At 43.9% G+C, this 24,768-nt stretch overlaps 3 protein-coding genes across 3 annotated transcripts in view; all 3 read right to left on the bottom strand.

Annotated features, from left to right (window-relative positions):
* Positions 1 to 533, bottom strand: part of LOC306750694 (trafficking protein particle complex subunit 14-like) — a gene marked incomplete at both ends in the record, with an annotated part of 11,184 nt that extends 10,651 nt beyond the window's left edge. Inside the window, one exon of the mRNA XM_079234161.1 lies at positions 341 to 533. Coding sequence (XP_079090287.1) covers positions 341 to 533 — 193 coding nt within the window. The remainder of the gene's footprint in view (positions 1 to 340) is intronic.
* Positions 534 to 6,117: 5,584 nt separating this feature from the next.
* LOC306753208 (odorant receptor 131-2-like) lies at positions 6,118 to 6,960 on the bottom strand (the record flags this gene model as incomplete). The annotated part of the gene is made up of 1 exon (XM_079237073.1): positions 6,118 to 6,960. One exon carries the CDS (start codon positions 6,958 to 6,960, stop codon positions 6,118 to 6,120), a length of 843 nt encoding a protein of 280 aa, XP_079093199.1.
* Positions 6,961 to 22,769: 15,809 nt separating this feature from the next.
* On the bottom strand, positions 22,770 to 23,612 carry LOC306753223 (odorant receptor 131-2-like; the record flags this gene model as incomplete). Its single annotated transcript, XM_079237089.1, has 1 exon — positions 22,770 to 23,612. The coding sequence occupies one exon, from the start codon at positions 23,610 to 23,612 to the stop codon at positions 22,770 to 22,772; it is 843 nt and encodes a 280-aa protein (XP_079093215.1).
* Between the last annotated feature and the right edge of the window lie 1,156 nt (positions 23,613 to 24,768).

Here is a 24,768-nt window from a genome sequence, read left to right on the forward strand (position 1 = left end):
ATATATATATATATATATATATATACATATATATGTATATATACATATATATATATATATATATATATACATATATATGTATATATATATATATATGTATTTGTATATATATGTGTATACATTCATATATTTGTATGTTCATTGATTTTGACATAATTCCTTCCATTTTAAAATGTCGCGGTGTTTTTTTAAATTCACCTGCACATGCAGAAGCACCTTGTACACAGCATATAATAACAATAACAATAACAACAGTAATAATAATAATAATAATAATAATAATAATAATAATAATAATAATAATAATAATAATAACAATACCCCCCCACCCCCTCCTCACCGGGCCCGGGCTCGGGCGGCGTCGCGCCCGCGTCCCTGCACCGCAGCACCAGCAGGAAGCGGACCGTCTCGCCCAGGTACAGGTGGCTCCTGCGGGGCAGCGTGCGGTAGCGCGCGGGGTCCGACAGGTCGGTGATGGGCACCGCCGGGAAGTACATGAAGTACTCGCACTGCGACTCCATCATCTGCACCATGGCGACGACGGGAGGCTGCACCGCGCACCGGAGAGCCGCAGACAATGGACCCGCACGGTTCCGGTTCAGCCTTTCAAAGTAAAAGCACCGACAGTGACTCCGTCGAACAGGGGGTGGAATAGAATAGAGCATTGCGCCCCGTAGCGGCCATGATGTAGTAGTGGAGACGAGGTGGTTTATTACCACAGACAAGGAAACGCGTCAGAATCATTATAACTCAATACATACTTTTCATTCTGTAAATAGGTACAAACATATTTCTAAACATGGCTACAACTATGATAAATAAAACATCACCATTTTGAGGGTGGTCCTAGTTTTGATAATAAAATCTAAATATTTTGCATGTAGTGCTATATATATATATACATATATATATATATATATATATATATATATATATATATATATATATATATATATATATATATATATATATAATATCTATCTGTATCAACCAAAACATCTCAGCATACATTTCATATGGTGAATAGGTAAAAACAAAACACAGCATATGCCTAAACATGGCAAAAACTATTGATAAATACAATAATAAAATAAGTACATGCATATGTATCCTTGTGAAATTCTTATAATTGTGAAAGTAAAATGTTTAATGTTGGTATTAGGCCTATTTATACGAGGAGATGTCTTTTAGGAGAAGTATGTTTTGTTCTGCTTCTCACTACGTACATTACATTCAGTTGATTACAAATCATCTTATCATATTGTTTTATGATTTGTCCTTTATGGAGTATAATACATTGATTATTTGTACTAATTAGTCGATAAATTGTTGAATTGATCGACAGATTTAAAAAAGCAACAATGAGAATGAAGTGAGATGAACTTCATGTTCTTGATGCTTGATGAGAAAATGTATAAAGGTAAAAACATGAAGGTAGAAATGAGAATCCAAAACATAACACATAATCAGTGCAGATGTTAAAGTATAGGAATGTATACAGAATACAACAATGGTGGTCAAATGAATAAACTGGATTAGTATCCTGTGTGTTTGCAGAAGTAGCTACTGCTCACAATTTATTATTAAGATTTTAAAATAATTTAATCCCGGTTGATTTAGAATTTAGAGCACGCTATTTTTCACAATTGTGTGCATATTTTTTTGTATCTATCTTGTCACTGACTCAATTCAATTCAGTTTATTTTATATAGCCCAACATCACAAATACAAGTTTGCCTCGGAGGGCTTTACAATCTGTACACATGACATCCCTGTCCCGGGACCTCACATCGGATCAGGGACAACTCCCCCAATAAAGATAGTAAAAACCCTTTCACAGGGAAAAAAGGGAAGAAACCTGAGGGAGAGCAACAGAGAAGGATCCCTCTCCCCGGATGGACAGAAGCAATAGATGTCATGTGGCCAGAATGAATAACGTAACGGAGTTACAGCACATTCAATGAATATGACAGAATTTATTCATATAATGAGTAGTAGGCATGATCCATGATCCAGATAACCACAATCCATAAAGCAGAAGGAGGTAGAGAGGAGGGGCATCAGCAGGGCTATGGCAGCTGGCAGGACCGGTTCCATCAGCAGGGCCATGGCAGCAGACAGGACCGGTTTCATCAGCAGGGCCATGGCAGCAGGCAGGACCGGTTCCAGGCAGCCATGAATCCATGGAAGCGAAAGAGGAAGAGAAGGAGAAGAGGAGCTCAGTGTATCCTAAGATTTCCCCCAGCAGTCTAGGCCTATAGCAACATATCTAGGGGCTGGACCAGGGCAAACCTGAGCCAGCCCTAACTATAAGCCTGAACCAGCCCTAACTATAAGCCTGAAACAGCCCTAACTATAAGCCTGAACCAGCCCTAACTATAAGCCTGAAACAGCTCTAACTATAAGCCTGAAACAGCCCTAACTATGAGCGCTATCAAAGAGAAAAGTGTTAAGTCTACTCTTAAATGAGGTGACTGTCTGCCCCCCGGACTGAAAGTGGAAGCTGATTCCACAGAAGAGGAACCCGATAACTGAAAGCTCTAGCCCCCAACCTACTTTTTAAGACTCTGGGAACCACAAGTAACCCTGCATTCAGTGAGCGTAATGCTCTCGTGGGGTAATATAGCACTATAAGGTCCTTAAGATATGATGGTGCATCACCAGTTAAGGCTTTGTAGATAAGGAGAAGGATTTTAAATATGATTCTCGATCTTACAGGAAGCCAGTGGAGAGCAGCTAGTACAGGAGTAATGTGATCTCTCTTCCGCGTCCTCGTTAGTACACGAGCTGCAGCATTCTGGATCAATTGGAGAGATCCAAGGGATTTACCGGAGCAGCCTGATAATACGGAGTTACTGTAATCCAGTCTTGAGGTAACAAATGCGTGGGTCAATGTTTCTGTATCGCGTTGAGACAAGATGTGCCGGATCTTTGAGATGTTCCGTAGGTGAAAAAAGGCGGTCCTTGAGATCTGTTTCACGTGGGACCCAAAGGACAGGTCCTGGTCAAAAATAACTCAGAGATTCCTTACGGTGGTGGTGGATGCCAGAGCGATGCCATCCAGAGAAACCATATCAATAGATACTTGATTTCTGAGGTGTTCTGGTCTGAGTAGAATAACTTCAGTCTTGTCCGAGTTCAGCAGCAGGAAGTTGCAGGTCATCCAAGTTTTGATGTCTTTAAGACACGCTTCAGGTTTGGTGACCTGGTGGAATTCATCTGGCTTGATCGACAGATATAGTTGAGTATCATCGGCATAACAGTGAAAGTTTATGGAGTGTTTTCTGATAATACTGCCTAAAGGAAGCATATATAAGGTGAATAAAATTGGTCCAAGCACAGAACCTTGTGGAACTCCATGGCGAACGGCAGTGGTAACCGAGGCCTCATCGTTTACGAATACAAACTGAGATCATCTGATAAATACCACTTAAACCAGCTTAGTGCTGTACCTTTAATACCAATCAACTGGTCTAGTCTCTGTAATAAGATGTCATGGTCAATGGTGTCAAACGCTGCACTAAGGTCTAACAAGACCAAAACAGAGACAAGTCCTTTATCAGCACTAAGGTCTAACAAGACAAGTACAGAGACAAGTCCTTTATCAGCACTAAGGTCTAACAAGACAAGTACAGAGACAAGTCCTTTATCAGCACTAAGGTCTAACAAGACAAGTACAGAGACAAGTCCTTTATCAACACTAAGGTCTAACAAGACCAGTACAGAGACAAGTCCCCTATCTGATGCAACTAGAAGGTCATTAGTAATTGTCACTAGTGCTGTCTCTGTGCTATGATGCTTTCTAAATCCAGACTGAAACTTCTCAAATAAACTATTGTTATGTAAAAAGTCACACAACTGGTTTGCGACTACCTTCTCTAGTATCTTAGAGAGGAAGGGAAGGTTAGAGATAGGTCTGTAGTTAGCCAACACCTCTGGATCCAGAGTGGGCTTCTTAAGAAGAGGTTTAATTATAGCTACTTTAAAAGACTGTGGTACATGACCCGTTAGTAAAGACCCATTGATAATATCTAGTAGAGAGGCACTAAGTAAAGGTAAAACTTCCTTCAACAGCTTAGTCGGAACAGGGTCCAGGAGACAGGTAGACGATTTAGAAATAGAAACCATTGAAGACAGTTGATCGAGGTTGATGGTAAAAAATCCACCCAGACACACAATAAGGCCCACAGCCTCCTCCATGGCCATCCCACCTGAGGATGGACCGGCAGTAGTCGAGGGCAGGAGATCACCGATCCTGTCTCTAATAGCCAGAATCTTACCATTGAAGAAGTTCATGAAGTCATTACTACTGAGGTCTATAGGAATACACGGATCCACCGAGCTATGACTCTCAGCCAGCCTGGCCACAGTGCTAAAGAGAAACCTAGGGTTGCTCTTGTTTTTCTCTATTAGTGATGAGTAGTAGGCTCCTCTGGCATTACGGAGGGCCTTCTTATATGTTCTCAGACTATCCCGCCAAACCAACTGGGACTCCAGACCGTTGGAACGCCATATGCCCTCAAACTTTCGTTTCTAAATCTTGACTGAAACTCCTCAAATAAACTATTGTTATGTAAAGAGTCACACAACTGATTTGCGACTACCTTCTCCAGTATCTTAGAGAGGAAGGGAAGGTTAGAGATAGGTCTGTAGTTAGCCACTGATATGCCCTCAGGGGTATTCAATTAATATTCAACGAGGTCCAGTTCGAGACAACGTCGTCGTGTTAAAATTCATCAAAATATATAAAGTCAGTCAGTGTCGTTTATTTATTTATACACCTTTTAAACTCCATAGACCCAAATCTGGCTTTTTTTGAATTTATTGCAAAAAATATATATAAATCACAAGAAAATATATTAATGTTGCGCATCAAATTAAACACCAAAGCCTTTGCTACAATAATCATTAAGCCATTTAACAAAAAACTCAAACAGAAAGAAAGATAATCATAAAAGTATAACAAGTATTATTGTTACACTTTGTTTTTTACTGTCTTTTTACAGTTTGATCAAAATTAAATCTGTTCATTTAAGTTAATTTGTGTGCCTGTTTTATTTTAATGGGAAATATATAAGTTGTTTAATGAATAAAAAAAATCATGAAATTATAATTCATAAAAAAATATCATAAAATCATAATTCATTAAAAAGTATCATAATTCATACAAAAATGCTGTATTTGAATGCATTGATCACCATATGTAATATACAAGTGAAATATATGGTATGGTACATGATAAAATTGAAATGTGCCCAAATGCTCATTTGAGTCCTCGCCTGAATTCTCTCTGTACTAAACCCTCTCTAACTTTGTTCTGCTTCACTTTTTCAATGTCAAACTTTGCAGATATAATGTTCACATAGTGTGCTATGATTTGGGAGAAGTTTAGACCTTATGAATGACTCATTTCAAAGAAATAATCATCCTGAAAGTGCTTTTTTTCTAGGCGGACATGAAAACTTAAAATGTTTGCTATAGTGTCATCTTAATTTACTCTTAACCAGTAACATATAGACTGATAATTACTCATCAGAACAAAATCTCACATTATACTTGTTTACTATAACACCAAAAGTATTCACATAGCCCTAGTGGTTGCAGAGATACACCCTTTTTAGTTTGGGTATGCAATTTTCGAGCAGAAGCCTAAAAATAGCTTGGTGCTTAAAAGGAAGATCATGAGCATCAAATACTTCTATCTTAATGTTAAGCCCTTATTCACTCCAAAGCACTGGCCGGAAACATCCCAATACACACAAGCAGCAGGTCTGACTGTTAGCTATTTACTTGTATTACTTATGGTTTGTGTGACATAGTTGGGACTCAAAGTGTTTAATGTGTAAGCATACAGATATTTAAACCCCTTTCTATGTTACAATTCACAATAAAAGGAAACACATGTAACTCAAATGTAGTCTGTGCAAAATAAATCAAATTACTGTTACAAAACTAAGCAACATTTATTTAACTATATTGGAACAATTGATATTGAACATTTGTACATAAAGAGAATAAATATCCGCAAGTGTAGCAATGACATGTTAATACAATACAATGCTTTCATTCATATGCTGTGTTCAAAATGATAACAATGCCTGAATAGTTAAATGTAGTCTAGAGTGAGACCTCAGCCTTTGCTGGACGGATGGACACTTTGAGTCTACAACATAGATGGTATATGAGGATGGATCTGATGGTTTTGTCTCTGATGCCGTAGATGAGTGTGCTCAAACATCTGGGGAAAAGGACAATGCACATGTAAAGAATAGAGTTGATACGCACGATTGTTATCCTGTCAGTGATCTTTGAGATCGCTGTCAGCAGAGGGTTGTGAACAGTGGAGGACAGACTGAGGCCCAGCTGCACCAGATGCAGCAGCAGTGTGTTACGAGCCTTTCGGGCTGAAGCTTTGTCTGTGGAGGCAGACCTGGCTGCTATCATCACACCGATGTAGGTGGACGTGACCACAACACTCGCTGACAGAAACAGAAAATAAGTGTACACTCTGTCATAATCAGCAGACATCGGGTCGAGTATCATGTATCTTTTGGTACAATAATCTTTCATCTGCAGACTCTCCAGGTCTTCAAATGGGAATTCTAACAGCAGAATAACTCGTATGAGGATATTCAGGGAACTGAAGGTCCAAACAGCAACGGCAGCCACTGCTGTGTTCCTCATGGTAATGATGGCCGTGTGCCTCAGTGGGAAGCACACAGCCACATATCTCTCCAGAGACATCACCACCAGTGTGAGAGGGGAGATTTCATTCATTAGATCAGTGAGCATGGTGAGAACGCCACATACAGGATACGTCAGCCTGATTCTAGAAGCAGCCAGTAGGTACAGTAACTGACTCAGTGCCATCTGCATGGTGTCTGCACAGAGGAGGTTAAACAGGAGAACGTAACGGGAGGTCTCACGAAATACCAATTTACTCCTCAAGGTGAACAGCATGATCCCATTAATGAAGAGAAACACACAGCAAGGCAGGGTGATTGGAGCAGAAAACAACCAAATTTCTAGTGTTCTCCGCAGTCCAACAGTGCTGTTGGTCTGAGTTGCATATGACATAATAAGGAAACCCCTTGATATTGAGATAGAACATCTAAAGGGTTTTAACCAGACAGATAATCACTTTGAATGATCTAAAATAGCATTTCCAAACAACATGAACCTTATGACATAATCACAACACAGAAGCACAGTTTTTCTTGCAGAGTTTGTTCTAAAAGTAAAAGTCCATAGTTTTTGCAGAACACGTGCAAAACAGAAAGTAATCCAAATGCATTCATCCAGATTTGACGGTGAGCATGTTGGAGGCCATGCTTGATTCCATGCGAGCAGAACTGGTCTGCAGGGTTCGCTTGTCCTTGCATGCATTTTAAGGACTCAATCCTCCCACCCACTTCATGTGATACTATCACAAATAGGCATGGTAACTAGATCTGGAAAAGAAAACAGTAATTGATGATGTAGTCCTATATATATATTTCTAAATACCCTGGTCCATGTGCATTTTCTTTTGTGACGAAATTTTTCCAATTTGGAAGAATTATGTGGAATTAAGAAGGCTTTTGCTGACAGTATTTCTTTTTATTTTAATGTTAAAAATCACATAAGGTGGCTCATCTTTTTTTTTTAAATATACTTTATTAGAGAATGTGCACAATATAGCAACAGGGATCAGCGAACAAGTATTTTTTTTAGTGCGTATTGTTCTGTTTAAAGTAGTACTGCATAAAGTGACAAGAAGGTAGAGCAAACAGACAACGTAAAGTGAAAAATGAGAAGAAATACAACTCATGAATAAAAAATTAAACAATTGAAAATAAGGAAAAATAATGAATCATAACATGCCTACCCACAAACCCACCCACAACCATGGGCTTTACATTTGTTCACAGATTTTTGTAGTACATGGATTTGGTTGCAATAAATCAGACAGATGGACAGAACCCAACGAGCCTCAATCATTGGGCAACACTGACAGGTCTTGGAAATAGGAAATGAAAGGCTGCCACTTCCTCGTGAAATGGCCATTACAGCCTCCAAGTGTATATTTGATTTTTTCAAGACTCAGGAAAAACATTACATCCTTAAGCCAGGCAGACTGAGATGGTGGACCTGGAGACTTCCAAGCAAGCAGTATTCTGCGACGAGCCAGAAGAGTAGTAAAAGCAATGATATCATTTTCTTTGGTACTATATAGGATGGGTTTGGCAGGGATTCCAAAGATTGCCAGAAGAGGGCACGGTTGTAGCTTGATCCCTAAAACTATAGATAAGATATTAAAAACATAGCACCAGAAGTTTAGGACACGCCCAAAACATGTGTGCTAAATCTGCTTGAGGATAGTCACAACGGTTACATCCTGCATCATGTTCTGGGAACATTTTAGCTAGTCTGCTGTTACTGAAGTGCATCCTATGGACCACCTTGAACTGAATAAGACCAAGTCTGGCACAGGACATGGATGTGTTCACCCTCCTCAGTACACCCACCCACCAATTCTCTGTCAAGTTTGCATTCAACTCACTTTCCCATTTGGCTTTGATTGTAGAAAAGGTTTCTATTGTTGTTATGATCTGGTTGTAAACTTTAGAGATCAGCCCCTTCTGAGTTGGATGCGTGTCTAGTAAGCTTTCCCAAAGTGTTTAGCAAAGGAGGTCAGGGTATGACTGGAAGTGTTTCCTTACAAAGTGGCGGACCTGAAAATATCTGAAAAGATTTGAACGGTCCAGGTCATATCTCATACAAAGAGAGTCAAAGCTAGAGAAGTGGTCATCGTCATAAAGATCCCTGAAACACATCAGTCCTTTTTTTGCCCACTGTGAGAACGGCCACCTGTGTCCCTCGGGCGTTGGAGAAAGATCTTGCTCACTCTTGGTGACTTTCCTGCCCAGATAAAGTTTAGAATAATTTTGTCAATAGATTGAAAAAAGGATTTTGGCGAGAATATTGGTAAACATCTAAACACGTACAGCAATTTGGGGAATACATTAATTTTTATAGATTGCACCTTGCCAGGTAGTGACAGGGGCAGGTTGCGCCATCTAGCAAGGTCATTTTTCATATTTTCAACCAAGGGGTTAAAGTTGACTGTATGAAGAGAGGCAAGACTGCGGGTTATGTTCACACCAAGGTACCTGAAACCTGAACTGGCTAAACGAAAGGTAATGAAGATTGTTGAATCTGACAAGCCAAATTGTTTATTGGTACAATTCACTCATTTTTAAATTTAATGTATATCCTGAAAAAGAACCAAATTCCATCAGAATTGATTCGATTGAAGGAGAAGATACCACTGGGTCATTCACATACAACAACAGGTCGTCGGCGTACAGTGATACACAATGTTCTATTTCTCCCCGCCGTACTCCCCACAAAAGTGGAGATGATTTCAATGCAATGGATAGTGATTCTATCGCAATTGCAAAAAGCAAGGGGGAAAGTGGGCATCCTTGGCATGTGCCTCTCGTTAAAGAGAAAGATGGGGAACGCAGTTAGTTGGTGCTAACGCATGCTTGCGGAGATGATTATAAAAGTCTAACCCAGGAGGTGAAAACATCACCGAAACCGAATTTCTGAAGGACCTTTAATAGATACTCCCACTCAATCCGGTCAAAAGCCTTTTCAGCGTCTAATGAGACGACTGCTTCCGGAACAAGTGCGGAGTGAGAAGTGTACATTATATAAAGTAAGCTGCGGATGTTGGAAAATGAGTGACGATCTTTTATAAAACCAGTCTGGTCTTCAGAAATAATTAAAGGGGTAATATTTTCAAGTCGGCGTGACAGTACCTTTGCAATGATTTTAGAGTCTACATTAAAAAATGAGATTGGTCGATAAGATCCACAGTCAGACGGGTCCTTGTCCTTTTTTTGTAAAAGTGTGATGGTTGCTTGCGAGAGAGTTGGTGGGAGAGTACCCATAATCAGCGATTCCCGATACATTCCGAGAAGAATTGGAGAAAGCTTGTCTTTAAATTTTTTATAAAACTCTGCCGTAAAGCCATCAGGCCCCGGAGTCTTGTCACTCTGCATAGTTGTAATTGCTGCCTGGATTTCTTCCAATTCTATTGTCCGATCTAGTTCCGTATTTTTATCTGATTCAAGACATGGGAAGTCGAGGCCATCTAAAAATGTTGTCATTGGTCCTTTACTTGAGGTAGATTCAGAGGTATACAATTTTGTGTAATACATCTGAAAAACTTTGTTAATTTCTTGCGGGCTAGTTTTCAAGTTTCCATGATTATCTTTAATTTCAGGAATCAGTCGTGAGGCTGCTTCCCGTTTTAGTTGATGAGCCAGCAACCGGCTGTTCTTGTCCCCATACTCGTATGACCGTCCACGGGAGTACAACAGCAGTTGCTCTGCTTTTTTGGTCGATAGTAGATTAAATTCTAATTGTAAATTTTCCCTTTTTTTGAGAAGTTCAGGTGATGGATTAGAAACATACTGCTTATCGAGGTTGTGAATAGATTCAGTCAAGTTTTGTAGTTGTTGCCTCCCCATTTTGTTTGAGTATGATGTGAAGGAAATGATTTCCCCTCGTAGAACTGCTTTAAGTGTTTCCCACAGAAGGGAGAAGGAGACTGTACTGGACGTGTTAATTTCGATGAAGGAATCTATGGATTTGGTGAATTTATTGCAAAAGTCTTTATCAGAGAGCAATAGGGGGTTTAGCCTCCATAGTGGACGGTCTTTCTGATTCAGGGTGAAGGAGATGTCTAATTGTAGAGGAGCATGGTCCGAAATAATAATAATAATAGGTAAGTATTCCACAGACTTAACGTAAGGAATGAGAGCTCTGTCCAAAAAGAAGTAATCAATTCGTGAGAAGGAGGAGTGAACATGTGAAAAGAAAGAAAAAACCTTCGAGCTTTGGTTTGAAAACCTCCAAGGATCTACACAACCATTACCAAAACTACATCAGCTTTTAGTTTTTTTTTTAGGTGTGTAAGCACCCTGGCACGTTTTACCGGTCCATTTACACCTTTTACATTCCATAAGATAAATCTGACAGAGTTATCTCCAACCTTCAGAGTATCAGAGGGATTACTAAAGTTAGCCATTAACGGGGACATTAAGGTGAGTTAGAGAAAAGATTGTTAAGATAATGTTTGGAAAAATGAAAAAGATAATCACATCTGGTTCTGTGCCTCAGTTCTGTCCTTGTGATAACTTTATTCATTGTTTTTTTGCATTACAGTGTAAATTGTGGGCCAGACCTGTATCACCTCCCCAAAAAGAAACCCCAAAATAAAACGGTCGTAGGTCTACTTCCCCAAATGAAGAAAACCGCAGGAAAAAACTAATCTCAAACTTCCAGTGCATCGAGTCTAATCCCTCACTACCCGAGCCTGAACAAGGGCTGGCTCCCGTGCAACAAACAACCAAAAGGGTTTAACAGGTTACTTTTCATAGTAAACAAGTAAGTATTAAGCATATTGAGTAGTGATGCTAAATAACAACACGGAAAGGTATAGTGACTTTGACAGTAGCATAAATCCAAAAGCTGAAATCTACCAGTGTAACAGAATGAAGCCAAACAATATGTCAACAACAACTGAAATTTACCAGTGTAACAGAATGAGGCGGAACAATGTCAACAACAACTGAAATTTCCCAGTGTAACAGAATGAAACGAAACAATATGTCAACAACAACTGAAATTTACCAGTGTAACAGAATGAAGCGAAACAATATGTCAACAACAACTGAAATTTACCAGTGTAACAGAATGAGGCGGAAAAAGATGTCAACAACAGTCCCACATGAGTCCCACCATTCAGTCTGTCAAGTCAGTTTGAGTGAAGTTACTCACAGTTCACCGACATGCTGGTCATAGAATGTTTGCGCCTCCTCCGCAGTGTTGAAGGAGTGAATCTCTCCCTTGTGGTCGACCTTTTTTAAAGCAAGAAAAATCATTCAAAACTTCACTCTTTTCTGGTAGAGAAGAGCCTTCACAGGGTTAAATGCTGTCCGCTTCTTGGTGACAGCGGCGCTGTAGTCCGGGTAGAAGACGACTCGTCCCCCGCGGTAGTTGAGTTTGTCCCGACTCACTCTAAGTGCGCGATCCTTGTCCTGGAAGTAGTGAAATGTCACCATCATAGTTCTCGGCTTTGAGTTGGAGCAGTGCGCCGAGCCGGTGTGCCCGGTCCAGAGTCGGCGGAGTGGGGAATAAATCGCTTCCCAAAGTCTCGGCAAAAAAGCCCGCCAAGTTGGTCACTCTCAAATTGCACCTCCTCGATCGGTTTTCGAGATCGTCCACTGTGTCAACAAGGATGGAGTTTGTGTTTTTGAGCGAGGTGCACATTTCCTCGAGGTCGACAATTCTGTCGGCCATGACTCTCCGTGGTTTCACGTAGCTTGTTGATCGAGTCGGCCAGTGGGGCCAAGGCCTCCTGGATCGTACTCTTGAGGTCGCTAAGTAGCATGGTGCGCAGCTTCTCCAAGTCTGCCGGGAGAGACGTTGGGCCACCTGTTGGCCATCAGGACTTTGGTTGTAGCTAGAGTCGTTGTCTTTGTCCGCAGATTATGGCTCATTGTCTCTCAGACATGAAGATGAAGCCGTACAGGCAGAGTTATCAATGAGAGTTTAGTAATGAAAAGTGACAAAAGACGGGAGCCTCCCTTAGACACGTCTATCCCCCTCGCATGCTAACCGGATGCTCATAAGTTTACCTGGTTCCAGAACACCTTTGGCCGGAGATCAATGATCGACTTTGTAATTGCATCATCTGATCTGCGGCCGTATGTCTTGGACACTCGGGTGAAGAGAGGAGCAGAACTGATCACCACCTGGTGGTGAGTTGGATCAGATGGCGGGGGAACCGGTGAGGGTGAACTGGGAACGTCTGGCGCAGGATCCTATCCGAGAGGTCTTCAAATCCCACCTCCGGAAGAACTTCTCACACATCCCGAAGGGAGGCTGGGGACGGATTATGTTCCGGTCGTGTAACAGTGGACCAGCTCTTTACCCTCGCAAGACTACTGGAGGGGTCCAGGGAGTTTCCCAACATGTGATTTGTGGACTTGGAGAAGGCTTTCGACCAGGTCCCTTGGGGGGTTTTGTGGGGACTCGTTGCAACGGTCCATCCGGTCTCTGTGCGCCTGTAGTTCGTATTCTCGGCAATAAGTCAGACACATTCCCGGTGGGTGTTGGCCTCCGCCAGGGCTGCCCTTTATCACCTGTCCTGTTCATGACTTTCATGGTTTCAGGGACAGGGATGAGAGTCAGAACCTCCAAATCTGAGGCCATGGTGCTCTGCCCGAAACCGGTGGATTGCTCCCTCAAGGTGGGGACAAACTGCCTACCCCAAGCGAAGGAGTTCAAATATCTCAAATATACACCCACTTCACCCAATCCACCATGCTGCTCCGGGGTAAGTGACATACTCATGTCCATTGAAAACAAACTTTCCAGCTTTGACGCCAGACTTGCGCTTATCGAAGTATTACACCGGGAATTCCAGGGTCTGCGCCACAGCCTGGAATTCAGTCAGAGCCAAATTGACACTCTTACTAAGGGCAACAAGTCGCTCCATCAATCTGTCAGCACGATAACCACCCAGCTCTCCTCTGTTACCGCTGACAACAAAGCTATGAAACAAACCATCTTGGATTTACAAACGTGCAGTATGAGTGACAATCTAGTCTTTACCGGTGTTACGTCTCCTTTTCCTTTTAGGGGATAAGGGGGGAACGAACACAGGTCAGCCAACGAATAATGGAAAGAAAGTCCGAAAATAGGAGTAACGTTTGGAAACAATATTTATTCACCGCTGGCGGTTAACAACACAAAATAAAGGTTCTCTATCAGGTGGGAGAGATTGGGGACAGTTTGATCGTGCCAAACAAATAGAAATCAAGAAAACAAAACTAGGCCTAGTTCTCTACCTCTGGAAACAAACGAAATGGCTTCTCTACAAAAGATTGACCAAAACATATACAGAGGGAGCACCGACCAATAACCTAGTGTTTCTAGACACAAAGTACCTACGTGTCTGCACCAGTGTACCCCAAACTTACCTACTGCCCTCAACCCCTCACCACAAACCTTCCACCTAACCGTGTCAGTGTGCATCAAGAAAGAACAAACAAAAAACGCCCCAAACTCTTCCGATCTCCTTTTAAAATGGCCAACCATCACGCTGATTGGCCACAACACAGGTGGCAACCAACTAGCCGATAGGAACCTATGGGGGAAAAACAAGAGTGGAGGGGAGAGCACAACACTGACACGTAACACCCTCACCCATATAATCTCAAACAAAATGTTTGAGACTACATAGCCCGTGACAAGGCGTCAGCAAGAATATTTTCAGAGCCCTTTTTATGGCATATTTGTAAGTTGTAGTCCTGGACGATCAAGAACCAACACATAAAGCGTTGATTATGGTTTTGCATTCGGGAAAGAAAGACAAGCGGGTTATGATCGGTGAAAACTTGAATCGGTTTCACACTTGACCCAAGATAAATCTCAAAATGCTGCAGGGCAAACAACATTGCCAGAGCCTCCTTCTCTATGGTGGAGTATTTAAGCTGACGCTTGTTGAACTGAGAAGTAACTCACAGGATGATCAATGCCCTGGTCATCCTCTTGCATAAGGCAAGGCAAGGCAAGTTTATTTGTATAGCACATTTCCACAACAAGGCGATTCAAAGTGCTTCACATGAAACCATTAAAAGCATCAAAACATAATGCAGATTTAAAAACAGTTAAGAAAACATTAAAACAGTCAAAAAGCTAAATAAAAGATGAAAAAGCAAAATAAAAAATAAAAGTTGAATAAAAGTTACAGTGCAGTTTAAGAAATAAAATGCAGTAGTGAGATGCAGTAATTGAATCTGGTTCAGTTAAAGTCAGCAGCAAACAGAAAAGTTTTCAATGTGGACTTAAAGGAGCTGAGGGTCTCAGCAGACCTGCAGCTTTCAGGGACCTTGTTCCAGATATGTGGAGCAGAAAAGCTGAACTGACTCTTGGAACAAAAGTAGACCCGTCCCAGACGACCTGAGGGGCCGGGATGGTTCATAAGGTAGCAGCAGATCACAAACATACTTAGGCCCTAAACCATTCAGTGCTTTATAAACCAGCAGCAGGATTTTAAAGTCAATTCTTTGTTTGACAGGGAGCCAGTGCAAAGACCTCAGAACTGGAGTGATGTGATTCACTTTCCTGGTCTTAGTGAGGACTCGAGCTGCAGCGTTCTGAATCAGCTGCAGCTTTCTGATTGACTTTTTACAGAGGCCTGTGAACACACCGTTAGAGTAGTCAAGTCTACTGAAGATAAATGCATGGACACGTTTCTCCAGATCCTGTTGAGACATAAGTCCTCTAACCCTGGATATATTCTTCAGGTGATAATAGGCTGATTTTGTAATTGTCTTGATATGACTGTTCAGGTTGAGGTCTGAATCCATAACTACACCTAGATTTCTAGCTTGGTTTGAGCTTTTTAACATTAGAAGAACTGCCTTGGCACCGCAAAGCCGTTCTGCAACAGATACTCAACCTCCCATTCATGACATCCCTCTTAACCGGGTTGACCCTATAGGCATGCTGCTTGATCGGTATAGGGTTAGTCAAGACAATGTCATGTGATATGACAGACGTTAGGGAGGGAATGTCATTGAACAGACATGGAAACTCACAAATAAGTTCCATAACATCATTGCTCTGCTCTACAGGGAGATGAGACAAGTGGTGGGGTAATTGGGACAATACCTCAGTATTACTTAACCTTGCCCCCTGTGGGATAGCATTACGCATCACCAACCCATCTTCATCACCATCAGCAGGAGAGTTCGTCACTGAAATGGTTGCCACAGGAGAGATGGCCGTTAACGCCAGGCCTTGGCTGACTCTGGGCTGATTGGCCTTCACAGGTGGCAACCAAATAGCCAATAGGAACCTGTGGGGGAAAAACAAGAGGGGAGGGGAGAGCACAACCCTGACACGTAACAACCGGTATTAGCGAACAGACCTCAGAAGACCCCGAAAAATCAATCAAAGAATTCATGTCCATACAGCTTAAACTACCCGCAGAGACCGTCAACAACATAACATTCCATCGCGTACACCGCCTGGGACCGAAGAACAACGATACCCGACCAAGGCTGTTAGAAGAAAAACTTATTTACTCTTAAACAAGTACTGTTTCACAGTTATATTATTAATCATATGCTGTGTAAAGGCTTGTGGCTTTGCATTTGACCTACTCTCCTGTTAAAACATACATATGCTTTAACAGTGACCTTCTGATAGTCCTGAGACTGTGGACGCCTACATTGTCACGGTTCAGCGCCACACATTGCTCTACTAGTTGTTTTCATCCTGTCTGCCTGTCTGTTTATTAACTGTCCTGTCATTTCAGATCCTGCTCCACGCCCCCTTCATTCTGTCAGGCACTCCCTCCTCGTCAGCCCTCGTTCCCTTTAACTGGTCCATGCCCGTTTCACCTGCAGCACATTCCCTCTTTGGTTCTTCCCTACTTAGGTCCCCTCACTTGCACTTGTCCCCTGCCAGATTGTCCTGTGTTTTAGAACCTAGCTCTCCAGCGTTCCCTGTGTGTTATCTGCAGTTTACCTGTTCAGTAAAGGATTTTTATTGTTCTACCTCTGTCTCGTGAGTCGTGCTTCTGGGTCCTAGTCCTTCTAACTGTTACATTACAATCTGGCCAATTATGGACCCAGCACAACCTTCTGCAGCAAGCCGGTTCGAGAGGATCGAGAATGCCCTCCAGCAGCACGAGGCGCAGATGGTCAGCTTCGCTGAGGAGACACGGCAGTCTGCAGCAGTCCAGGAGCAGGCTATGATGGCGATGATCGCCCAGATGCTACAACTGACGGCGGCCCTGACCCAGCTGGTAGCCGCTGCGCCGTCTCCTGCCTCTCCACCTCCGGCCTCTCCACCTCCGGTCTCACCAGCGCCTATGCCAACACACGAGCCTCGTGTGGGTACCCCGGAGCGCTACGCTGGAGAACCTGAGGGCTGCAACCCATACATCACAAACTGCTCCATCCTGTTCTCTCTGCAGCCCCACACCTTCGCCTCGGAGGAGGCTAAGGTAGCCTTCACCATCAACCACCTGACTGACAGAGCGCGACTGTGGGGCACCGCTGAATGGGAGAGACGCACGCCAGCCTGCTCTTCGTTCCTGTTGTTTTCTGCTGAGCTTTGCAAGGTAATCGGTGCTGTCTCCAAGGGCCCAGATCCAAGCGGGTAACTGGCGGAGCTGCGCCAGGGAGACCGGACAGTGGTGGATTATGCCTTGGAGTTTCGTACAAGAGCACGCCTTAGCGACTGGAACGAGGCAGCACAGTGCGAGGTGTTCTTGACTGGGCTAGCGGAGTATGTTAAAGATGAACTGATCTCTTTTGATTTGCCTGCCAACTTGGATGGCTTAATAGAATTGACTTCCCGAGTGGACAGACGAATCTAGGCACGGTGACAGGAGCGACGCAAGGGGGAGACAGATCGCCGCGTTTTCACCCGGGGTCGAGCTCCTCCGGCAGCCACCAGCATCACCTCGGCCTCTCAACCAGTGGAGGTTGAACCCATGGAGGTAAGACGCACCAGTCTCACCCGCGAGGAGCGGGCGCGCCGTCACCAGGGAGGTCTTTGCCTGTACTGTGGTCAGGCTGGTCACTTCGTATCCCGGTGCCCAGTAAAAGACGTGGCTCGCCCATAACGGGAGGTACTGGTGAGCCGAACCACAAGATTCTCTCCCAACCAAAGACCCCTTTTCCACGCTCAGCTGCTCAGCTGCTGAACGGATCACAGACTCTATCTACGTTCATTGACTCTGGTGCTGACGACAGCTTCATTGACGAGGACCTAGCCCGTCAGCTGGGTATCGAGCGGGTACCGCTGCCATGCCCTGTTCCTGCCAATGCTCTGGATGGTCACCTACTGGGGACAGTAACTCACGAGACCGCGCCAGTTCGTATGCTCCTGTCTGGTAACCACCAGGAGACCATTCGGTTTCTTATCCTGCGGTCACCCCAGCATCCACTAATCCTGGGGCACCCTTGTTTCCGCCGCCATAACCCCCACATTGACTGGGCCACAGTAGCCATCCTGGAGCAGAGTGCATCATGTCATCTGATCTGCCTGAAACAAGCTGCTGCAGTTCCGCAGTCAGCTTGCCCCAGCTCTGCGTCGGATCTGTCAGGAGTGCCTATGGAGTACCATGACTTTCGGGAGGTATTCAGTAAGGTCAAGGCCGCATCCCTGCCCCCACATCGTCCCTACGACTGCGTCATTAACCTGCAACCAGGCACCACCCCACCCAAGGGCCGCCTCTACTCCTTATCTGCACCTGAGAGAGAGGTCATGGAGGCGTACATCAGTTCCTCCTTAGCTGCTGGGATCATCCGTCCCTCTTCTTCACCTGCAGGTGCGGGGTTCTTCTTCATAGGGAAGAAGGACAAGTCACTTAGGCCGTGCATTGACTACAAGGGCCTCAATGACATTACCATCAAGAACCGCTACCCACTCCCACTCATCTCTTCTGCCTTTGAGTTGCTGCGAGGGGCTACCATCTTCACCAAGTTAGACCTACGTAATGCCTATCATTTGGTCCAGATCCGAGAGGGGGACGAGTGGAAGACAGCTTTCAACACCCCCACTGGACATTATGAGTACCTGGTGATGCCCTTCGGTCTGACTAATGCCCCAGCCGTCTTCCAGGCCCTGGTGAACGATGTGCTGATAGACATGCTAAACAAGCAGGTGTTTGTCTATTTAGACAACATTCTCATTTTCTCAAGGTCCCGAGAGGAGCACATCCGCCATGTTCAATCGGTCCTCCAACGCCTCCTGAGGAATTCCCTGTTCGTGAAGGCAGAGAAGTGCGAGTTTCACGCCTCTTCTGTCTCCCTTCTGGGCTACATCGTGGGACAGGGGATCGTGCAGATGGACCTTGCCAAGGTGTCTGCGATGACATCCTGGCCCATCCCTGACTCACGTTAGCAGCTGCAACGATTCCTGGGGTTCGGCAATTTCTATCGCCGGTTTATCCGCAGCTATAGCATCGTGGCTGCCCCCACGGCTGCCCCACGGCCCTCACCCCCCCTAGAGTGCAGTTTCGGTGGTCACCTTCGGCTGAGGAGGCCTTCCAGAACCTGAAGGCCCGGTTTACTTCAGCCCCCATCCTCCAAGTCCCTGACCCAGAGAGACAGTTTGTGGTGGAGGTGGATGCCTCCGATGTAGGGGTGGGGGCCATCCTGTCTCAGCGGTCTGCCAGTGACCAGAAGCTCCACCCATGTGCCTTCTTTTCCAGGCAGCTCTCACCGGCAGAGAGGAACTATGACGTAGGGAACCGAGAGCTGCTTGCCGTTAAGCTGGCCCTTGAGGAGTGGCGTCACTGGCTTGAGGGGACCAGTCTGCCATTTTTGTGTTGGACTGATCACAAGAACCTCGAGTACATTCAGTCCGCTAGGAGACTGAACTCTCGGCAAGCCAGATGGTCTCTGTTTTTTACCCGGTTTAACTTTTCCCTCTGTTACCGGCCCGGAACCCGTAACGTCAAAGCGGACGCCCTGTCACGCCAGTTTGTGGACAAGGGGGATTCCACCCCTTGCAATGACAAGATCCTTTCTGCCCCGTTCTGGTTGCCTCTATCACCGGGGAGGTAGAGGAGAGAGTCAAGGCTGCCCTGGAGGCCCAAACCGGGCCGAGCTCCTGTCACCTCCCACCAGGCTCCCGCTGGTTTCCTGCAACCTCTGTCTATTCCCCATCGGCCCTGGTCTCACATCTCCCTGGACTTTGTTACCGGTCTCCCGCTGTCCAACAAGCATACCACCATCCTAACGGTGGTAGGTCGGTTCAGCAAGATGGCCCACTTTGTGCCCCTGCCTATGCTCCCCTCGGCCAAGGAGACTGCTGAACTGGTTCTGCTGCATGTCTTCCGGCTTCACGGTCTTCCCACGAATGTAGTCTCCGACCGGGGTCCTCAGTTCACGTCAGTCTTCTGGAGGGAGTTCTGCACACTCATCGGGGCCACAGCCAGCCTGTCATCTGGATTCCACCCACAGTCTAATGGCCAGACTGAGCGCAAGAACCACGGAGAAGGAGGTTTCCTGCCCCTCGGTCCAGGCTTTCATCCGCCGGTGCCACCGTACCTGGGCCAAGGCCAGAGTTGCGCTCCTCAGCTCAGCCAACCGTTACTCCGCAGCGGCCAACCGGCGCCGCTCCAAGGCCCCCATCTACCAGGTTGGTCAGAAGATGTGGCTGTCGACCAGGGACCTGCCCTTGCGAGTGGAGGCGAAGAAGTTGGCACCCAGGTTCATCGGACCATTCGAGGTCCTGAAGGTCATCAATCCTGCAGCGGTGAGGCTCAAGCTGCCCCGGGCCATGCGGGTCCATCCGTCATTCCACATCTCCAGAGTCAAGCCGGTTCGGGAGTGTCCACTAGTCCCTGCAGTACAGCCTCCACCGCCACCGCGGTTCATCGATGGAGGTCTTACCTACACGGTTCGTCGCCTACTTCGTTCCCGCCGTCGTGGGAGAGGGTTACAATACCTGGTGGACTGGGAGGGCTACGGCCCAGAGGAGAGATGCTGGGTCCCGGCCCGACACATTCTGGATGCCCCTCTCATGAGAGAGTTTCACCGCAGCCACCCTGAACAGCCCTCCAAGGGTGTGGTTGTGCCCATGGGGGCTACCCAGCCGGAATCTGCTCCCTCTCTTCCTTCGGCAGCGTCAGACATCGAGGAGGAGCCGTCCTCCGACCAGGACAATTCACCCGCCGATGGGGAGAGGGCGGAAATGTCTGAGGAGTATTAGTCCTCCCTCAGATCCCCTTTGCCGGCGTGGCGATGGTTTTGGGACGTCAGGAGCCGTCCCTTAGAGGGGGGATTCTGTCACGGTTCAGCGCCACACATTTCTCTACTAGTTGTTTTCATCCTGTCTGCCTGTCTGTTTATTTACTGTCCTGTCATTTCAGATCCTGCTCCACGCCCCCTTCATTCTGTCAGGCACTCCCTCCTCGTCAGCCCTCGTTCCCTTCACCTGGTCCATGCCCGTCTCACCTGCAGCACATTCCCTCGTTAGTTCTTCCCTACTTAAGTCCCCTCACTTGCGCCCTGCCAGATTGTCTTGTGTTTTCGAACCTAGCGCTCCAGTGTTCCCTGTGTGTTATCTGCAGTTTACCTGTTCAGTAAAGGATTCTTATTGTTCTACCTCTGTCTCGTGAGTCGTGCTTCTGGGTCCTAGTCCTTCTAACCGTTACATACATGTCTCTGTTTGAAGAATGTAGTGTTCCTTGTTATCATATGACCATGCCGATGCAAGCGAATCTAAAGACGTCATGAGAGCTTCTGTGATGTCATTAATGTATTTAAGAGGTAACTCTCTGCTCATTCATTGAGCAGTCCAGGATACGCAATTGACATATCATGTTGTGTTTCTGACTCTGTTCCTTCTTCGAAGAATAAATGTCCTGATTAATGATTTTACCTCAATGTGTCAAGTTTTTTTTCTATCACTGTGTAACAAATGTTATCAACCCAAACATTGCTGCATCAACTAAAGCTTTTAAACTCCATAGACCCAGATCTGGGTCTTTTTTAAGTTATTGCAAAAAATACATATAATATATCACAAGAAAATGTATTAATTTTGCACATCAAATTAAACACCAAAGCCTTTGCTACGATTTTTTTGTTTAGCTTTAGCTTAGTTTTTGCTAAGAATCAGCAAGCCATTTAGCAAAAAACTCAAACAGAAAGATAATCATAAAAGTATAAAAAGTATTGTTGTTACACTTTGTTTTTTACTGTGTTTTTACAGTTTGATGAAAATGTAATCTGTTCATTCAGTTAATTTGTGTGCTTGTTTTATTTTAATGGGAATTATATAGGTTTTTTATGAATTAAAAAAAATCATAAAATCATAATTCATAAAAGAATATCATAATTCATAAAAAAATGCTGTATTTATTGATTGATTAATTGATGAATGTATTGATAACCATAACTAATATACAAGGGAAATATATGGTTTGGTACATGACAAAACTCAAATGGCACAGATGGTGCCCAAATGTGCCCAAATGTGCCCAAATGCTCATTTAAGTCCTCGCCTGAATTCTCTCTGTACTAAACCCTCTCTGACTTTGTTCTGCTTCACTTTTTTTTGTTCTGCTTCCAACTTTGCAGATATAGTGTTCACATATTGTGCTATGATTTGGGAGAAGTTTAGACCTTATGAATGACTAATTTCAAAGAAATAATCATCCTGAAAGTGCTTTTTTTCTAGGCGGACCTGAAAACTTTTTGCTGTGTGTCATCTTCACTTACTCTTAACCAGTAACATATATAGTGATAATTACACATCTGATCTCAATGTTAAGCCCTTATTCACTCCAAAGCACTGGCCGGAAACATCCCAATACACGCAAGCAGCAGGTCTGACTGTTTACTATTCACTTTTATTACTTATGGTTTTTGTAACATAGTTGGGACTAAAAGTGTTTAATGTGTAAGCATACAGATATTTAAACCCCTTTCTATGTTACAATTCACAATACAAGGAAACACATGTAACTCAAATGTAGTCTGTGCAAAATAAATCAAATTACTGTTACAAAACTAAGCAACATTTATTTAACTATATTGGAACAATTGATATTGAACATTTGTACATAAAGAGAATAAATATCCGCAAGTGTAGCAATGACATGTTAATACAATACAATGCTTTCATTCATATGCTGTGTTCAAAATGATAACAATGCCTGAATAGTTAAATGTAGTCTAGAGTGAGACCTCAGCCTTTGCTGGACGGATGGACATTTTGAGTCTACAACATAGATGGTATATGAGGATGGATCTGATGGTTTTGTCTCTGATGCCGTAGATGAGTGTGCTCAAACATCTGGGGAAAAGGACAATGCACACGTAAAGAATAGAGCTGATACGCACGATTGTTATCCTGTCAGTGATCTTTGAGATCGCTGTCAGCAGAGGGTTGTGAACAGTGGAGGACAGACTGAGGCCCAGCTGCACCAGATGCAGCAGCAGTGTGTTACGAGCCTTTCGGGCTGAAGCTTTGTCTGTGGAGGCAGACCTGGCTGCTATCATCACACCGATGTAGGTGGACGTGACCACAACACTCACTGACAGAAACAGAAAATAAGTGTACACTCTGTCATAATCAGCAGACATCGGGTTGAGTATCAAGTGTATTTTGGCACAATAATCTTTCATCTGCAGACTCTCCAGGTCTTCAAATGGGAAATCTAACAGCAGAATAACTCGTATGAGGATATTCAGGGAACTGAAGGTCCAAACAGCAACGGCAGCCACTGCTGTGTTCTTCATGGTAATGATGGCCGTGTGCCTCAGTGGGAAGCACACAGCCACATATCTCTCCAGAGACATCACCACCAGTGTGAGAGGGGAGATTCCATTCATTAGATCAGTGAGCATGGTGAGAACGCCACATACAGGATACGTCAGCCTGATGCTAGAAGCAGCCAGTAGGTACAGTAACTGACTCAGTGCCATCTGCATGGTGTCTGCACAGAGGAGGTTAAACAGGAGAACGTAACGGGAGGTCTCACGAAATACCAATTTACTCCTCAAGGTGAACAGCATGATCCCATTAATGAAGAGAAACACACAGCAAGGCAGGGTGATTGGAGCAGAAAACAACCAAATTTCTAGTGTTCCCTGCAGTCCAACAGTGCTGTTGGTCTGAGTTGCATATGACATATTAAAGAATCCCTTTGATATTGAGATAGAACATCTAAAGAGTTTTAACCAGACAGAAAATCACTTTGAATAATCTGAAATAGCATTTCCAAACAACATGAACCTTATGACATAATCACAACACAGAAGCACAGTTTTTCTTGCAGAGTTTGTTCTAAAAGTAAAAGTCCATAGTTTTTGCAGAACACGTGCAAAACAGAAAGTAATCCAAATGCATTCATCCAGATTTGACGGTGAGCATGTTGGAGGCCATGCTTGATTCCATGCGAGCAGAACTGGTCTGCAGGGTTCGCTTGTCCATGCATGCATTTTAAGGACTCAATCCTCCCACCCACTTCATGTGATACCATCACAAATAGGCATGGTAACTAGATCTGGAAAAGAAAACAGTAATTGATGATGTAATCCTCAAGATATTTCTCAATACTTCTCAATACCCTGGTCCATGTCATTGTTTTTCATTTTGTGACAAAAAATTTCCAATTTGGAATAATTATGTGGAATTAAGAAGGCTTTTGCTGACAGTATTTCTTTTTATTTTAATGTTAAAAATCACATAAGGTGGCTCATCTTTTTTTTTTAAATATACTTTATTAGAGAATGTGCACAATATAGCAACAGGGATCAGCGAACAAGTATTTTTTTTAGTGTGTGTTGTTCTGTTTGCAGTAGTACTGCATAAAGTGACAAGAAGGTAGAGCAAACAGACAACGTACAGTGAAAAATGAGAAGAAATACAACTAATAAATAAAAAATTAAAAAATTAAACAATTGAAAATGATGAAAAATAATGAATCATAACACGCCTACCCACAAACCCACCCACAACCATGGCCTTTACATTTGTTTACAGATTTTTGTAGTACATGGATTTGGTTGCAATAAATCAGACAGATGGACAGAACCCAACGCGCCTCAATCATTGGGCAACACTGACAGGTCTTGGAAATAGGAAATGAAAGGCTGCCACTTCCTCGTGAAATGGCCATTACAGCCTCCAAGTGTATATTTGATTTTTTCAAGACTCAGGAAAAACATT

This window comes from Taurulus bubalis (assembly GCF_910589615.1).
Source record: "Taurulus bubalis genome assembly, chromosome: 2".
Lineage (NCBI taxonomy): Eukaryota > Metazoa > Chordata > Actinopteri > Perciformes > Cottidae > Taurulus > Taurulus bubalis.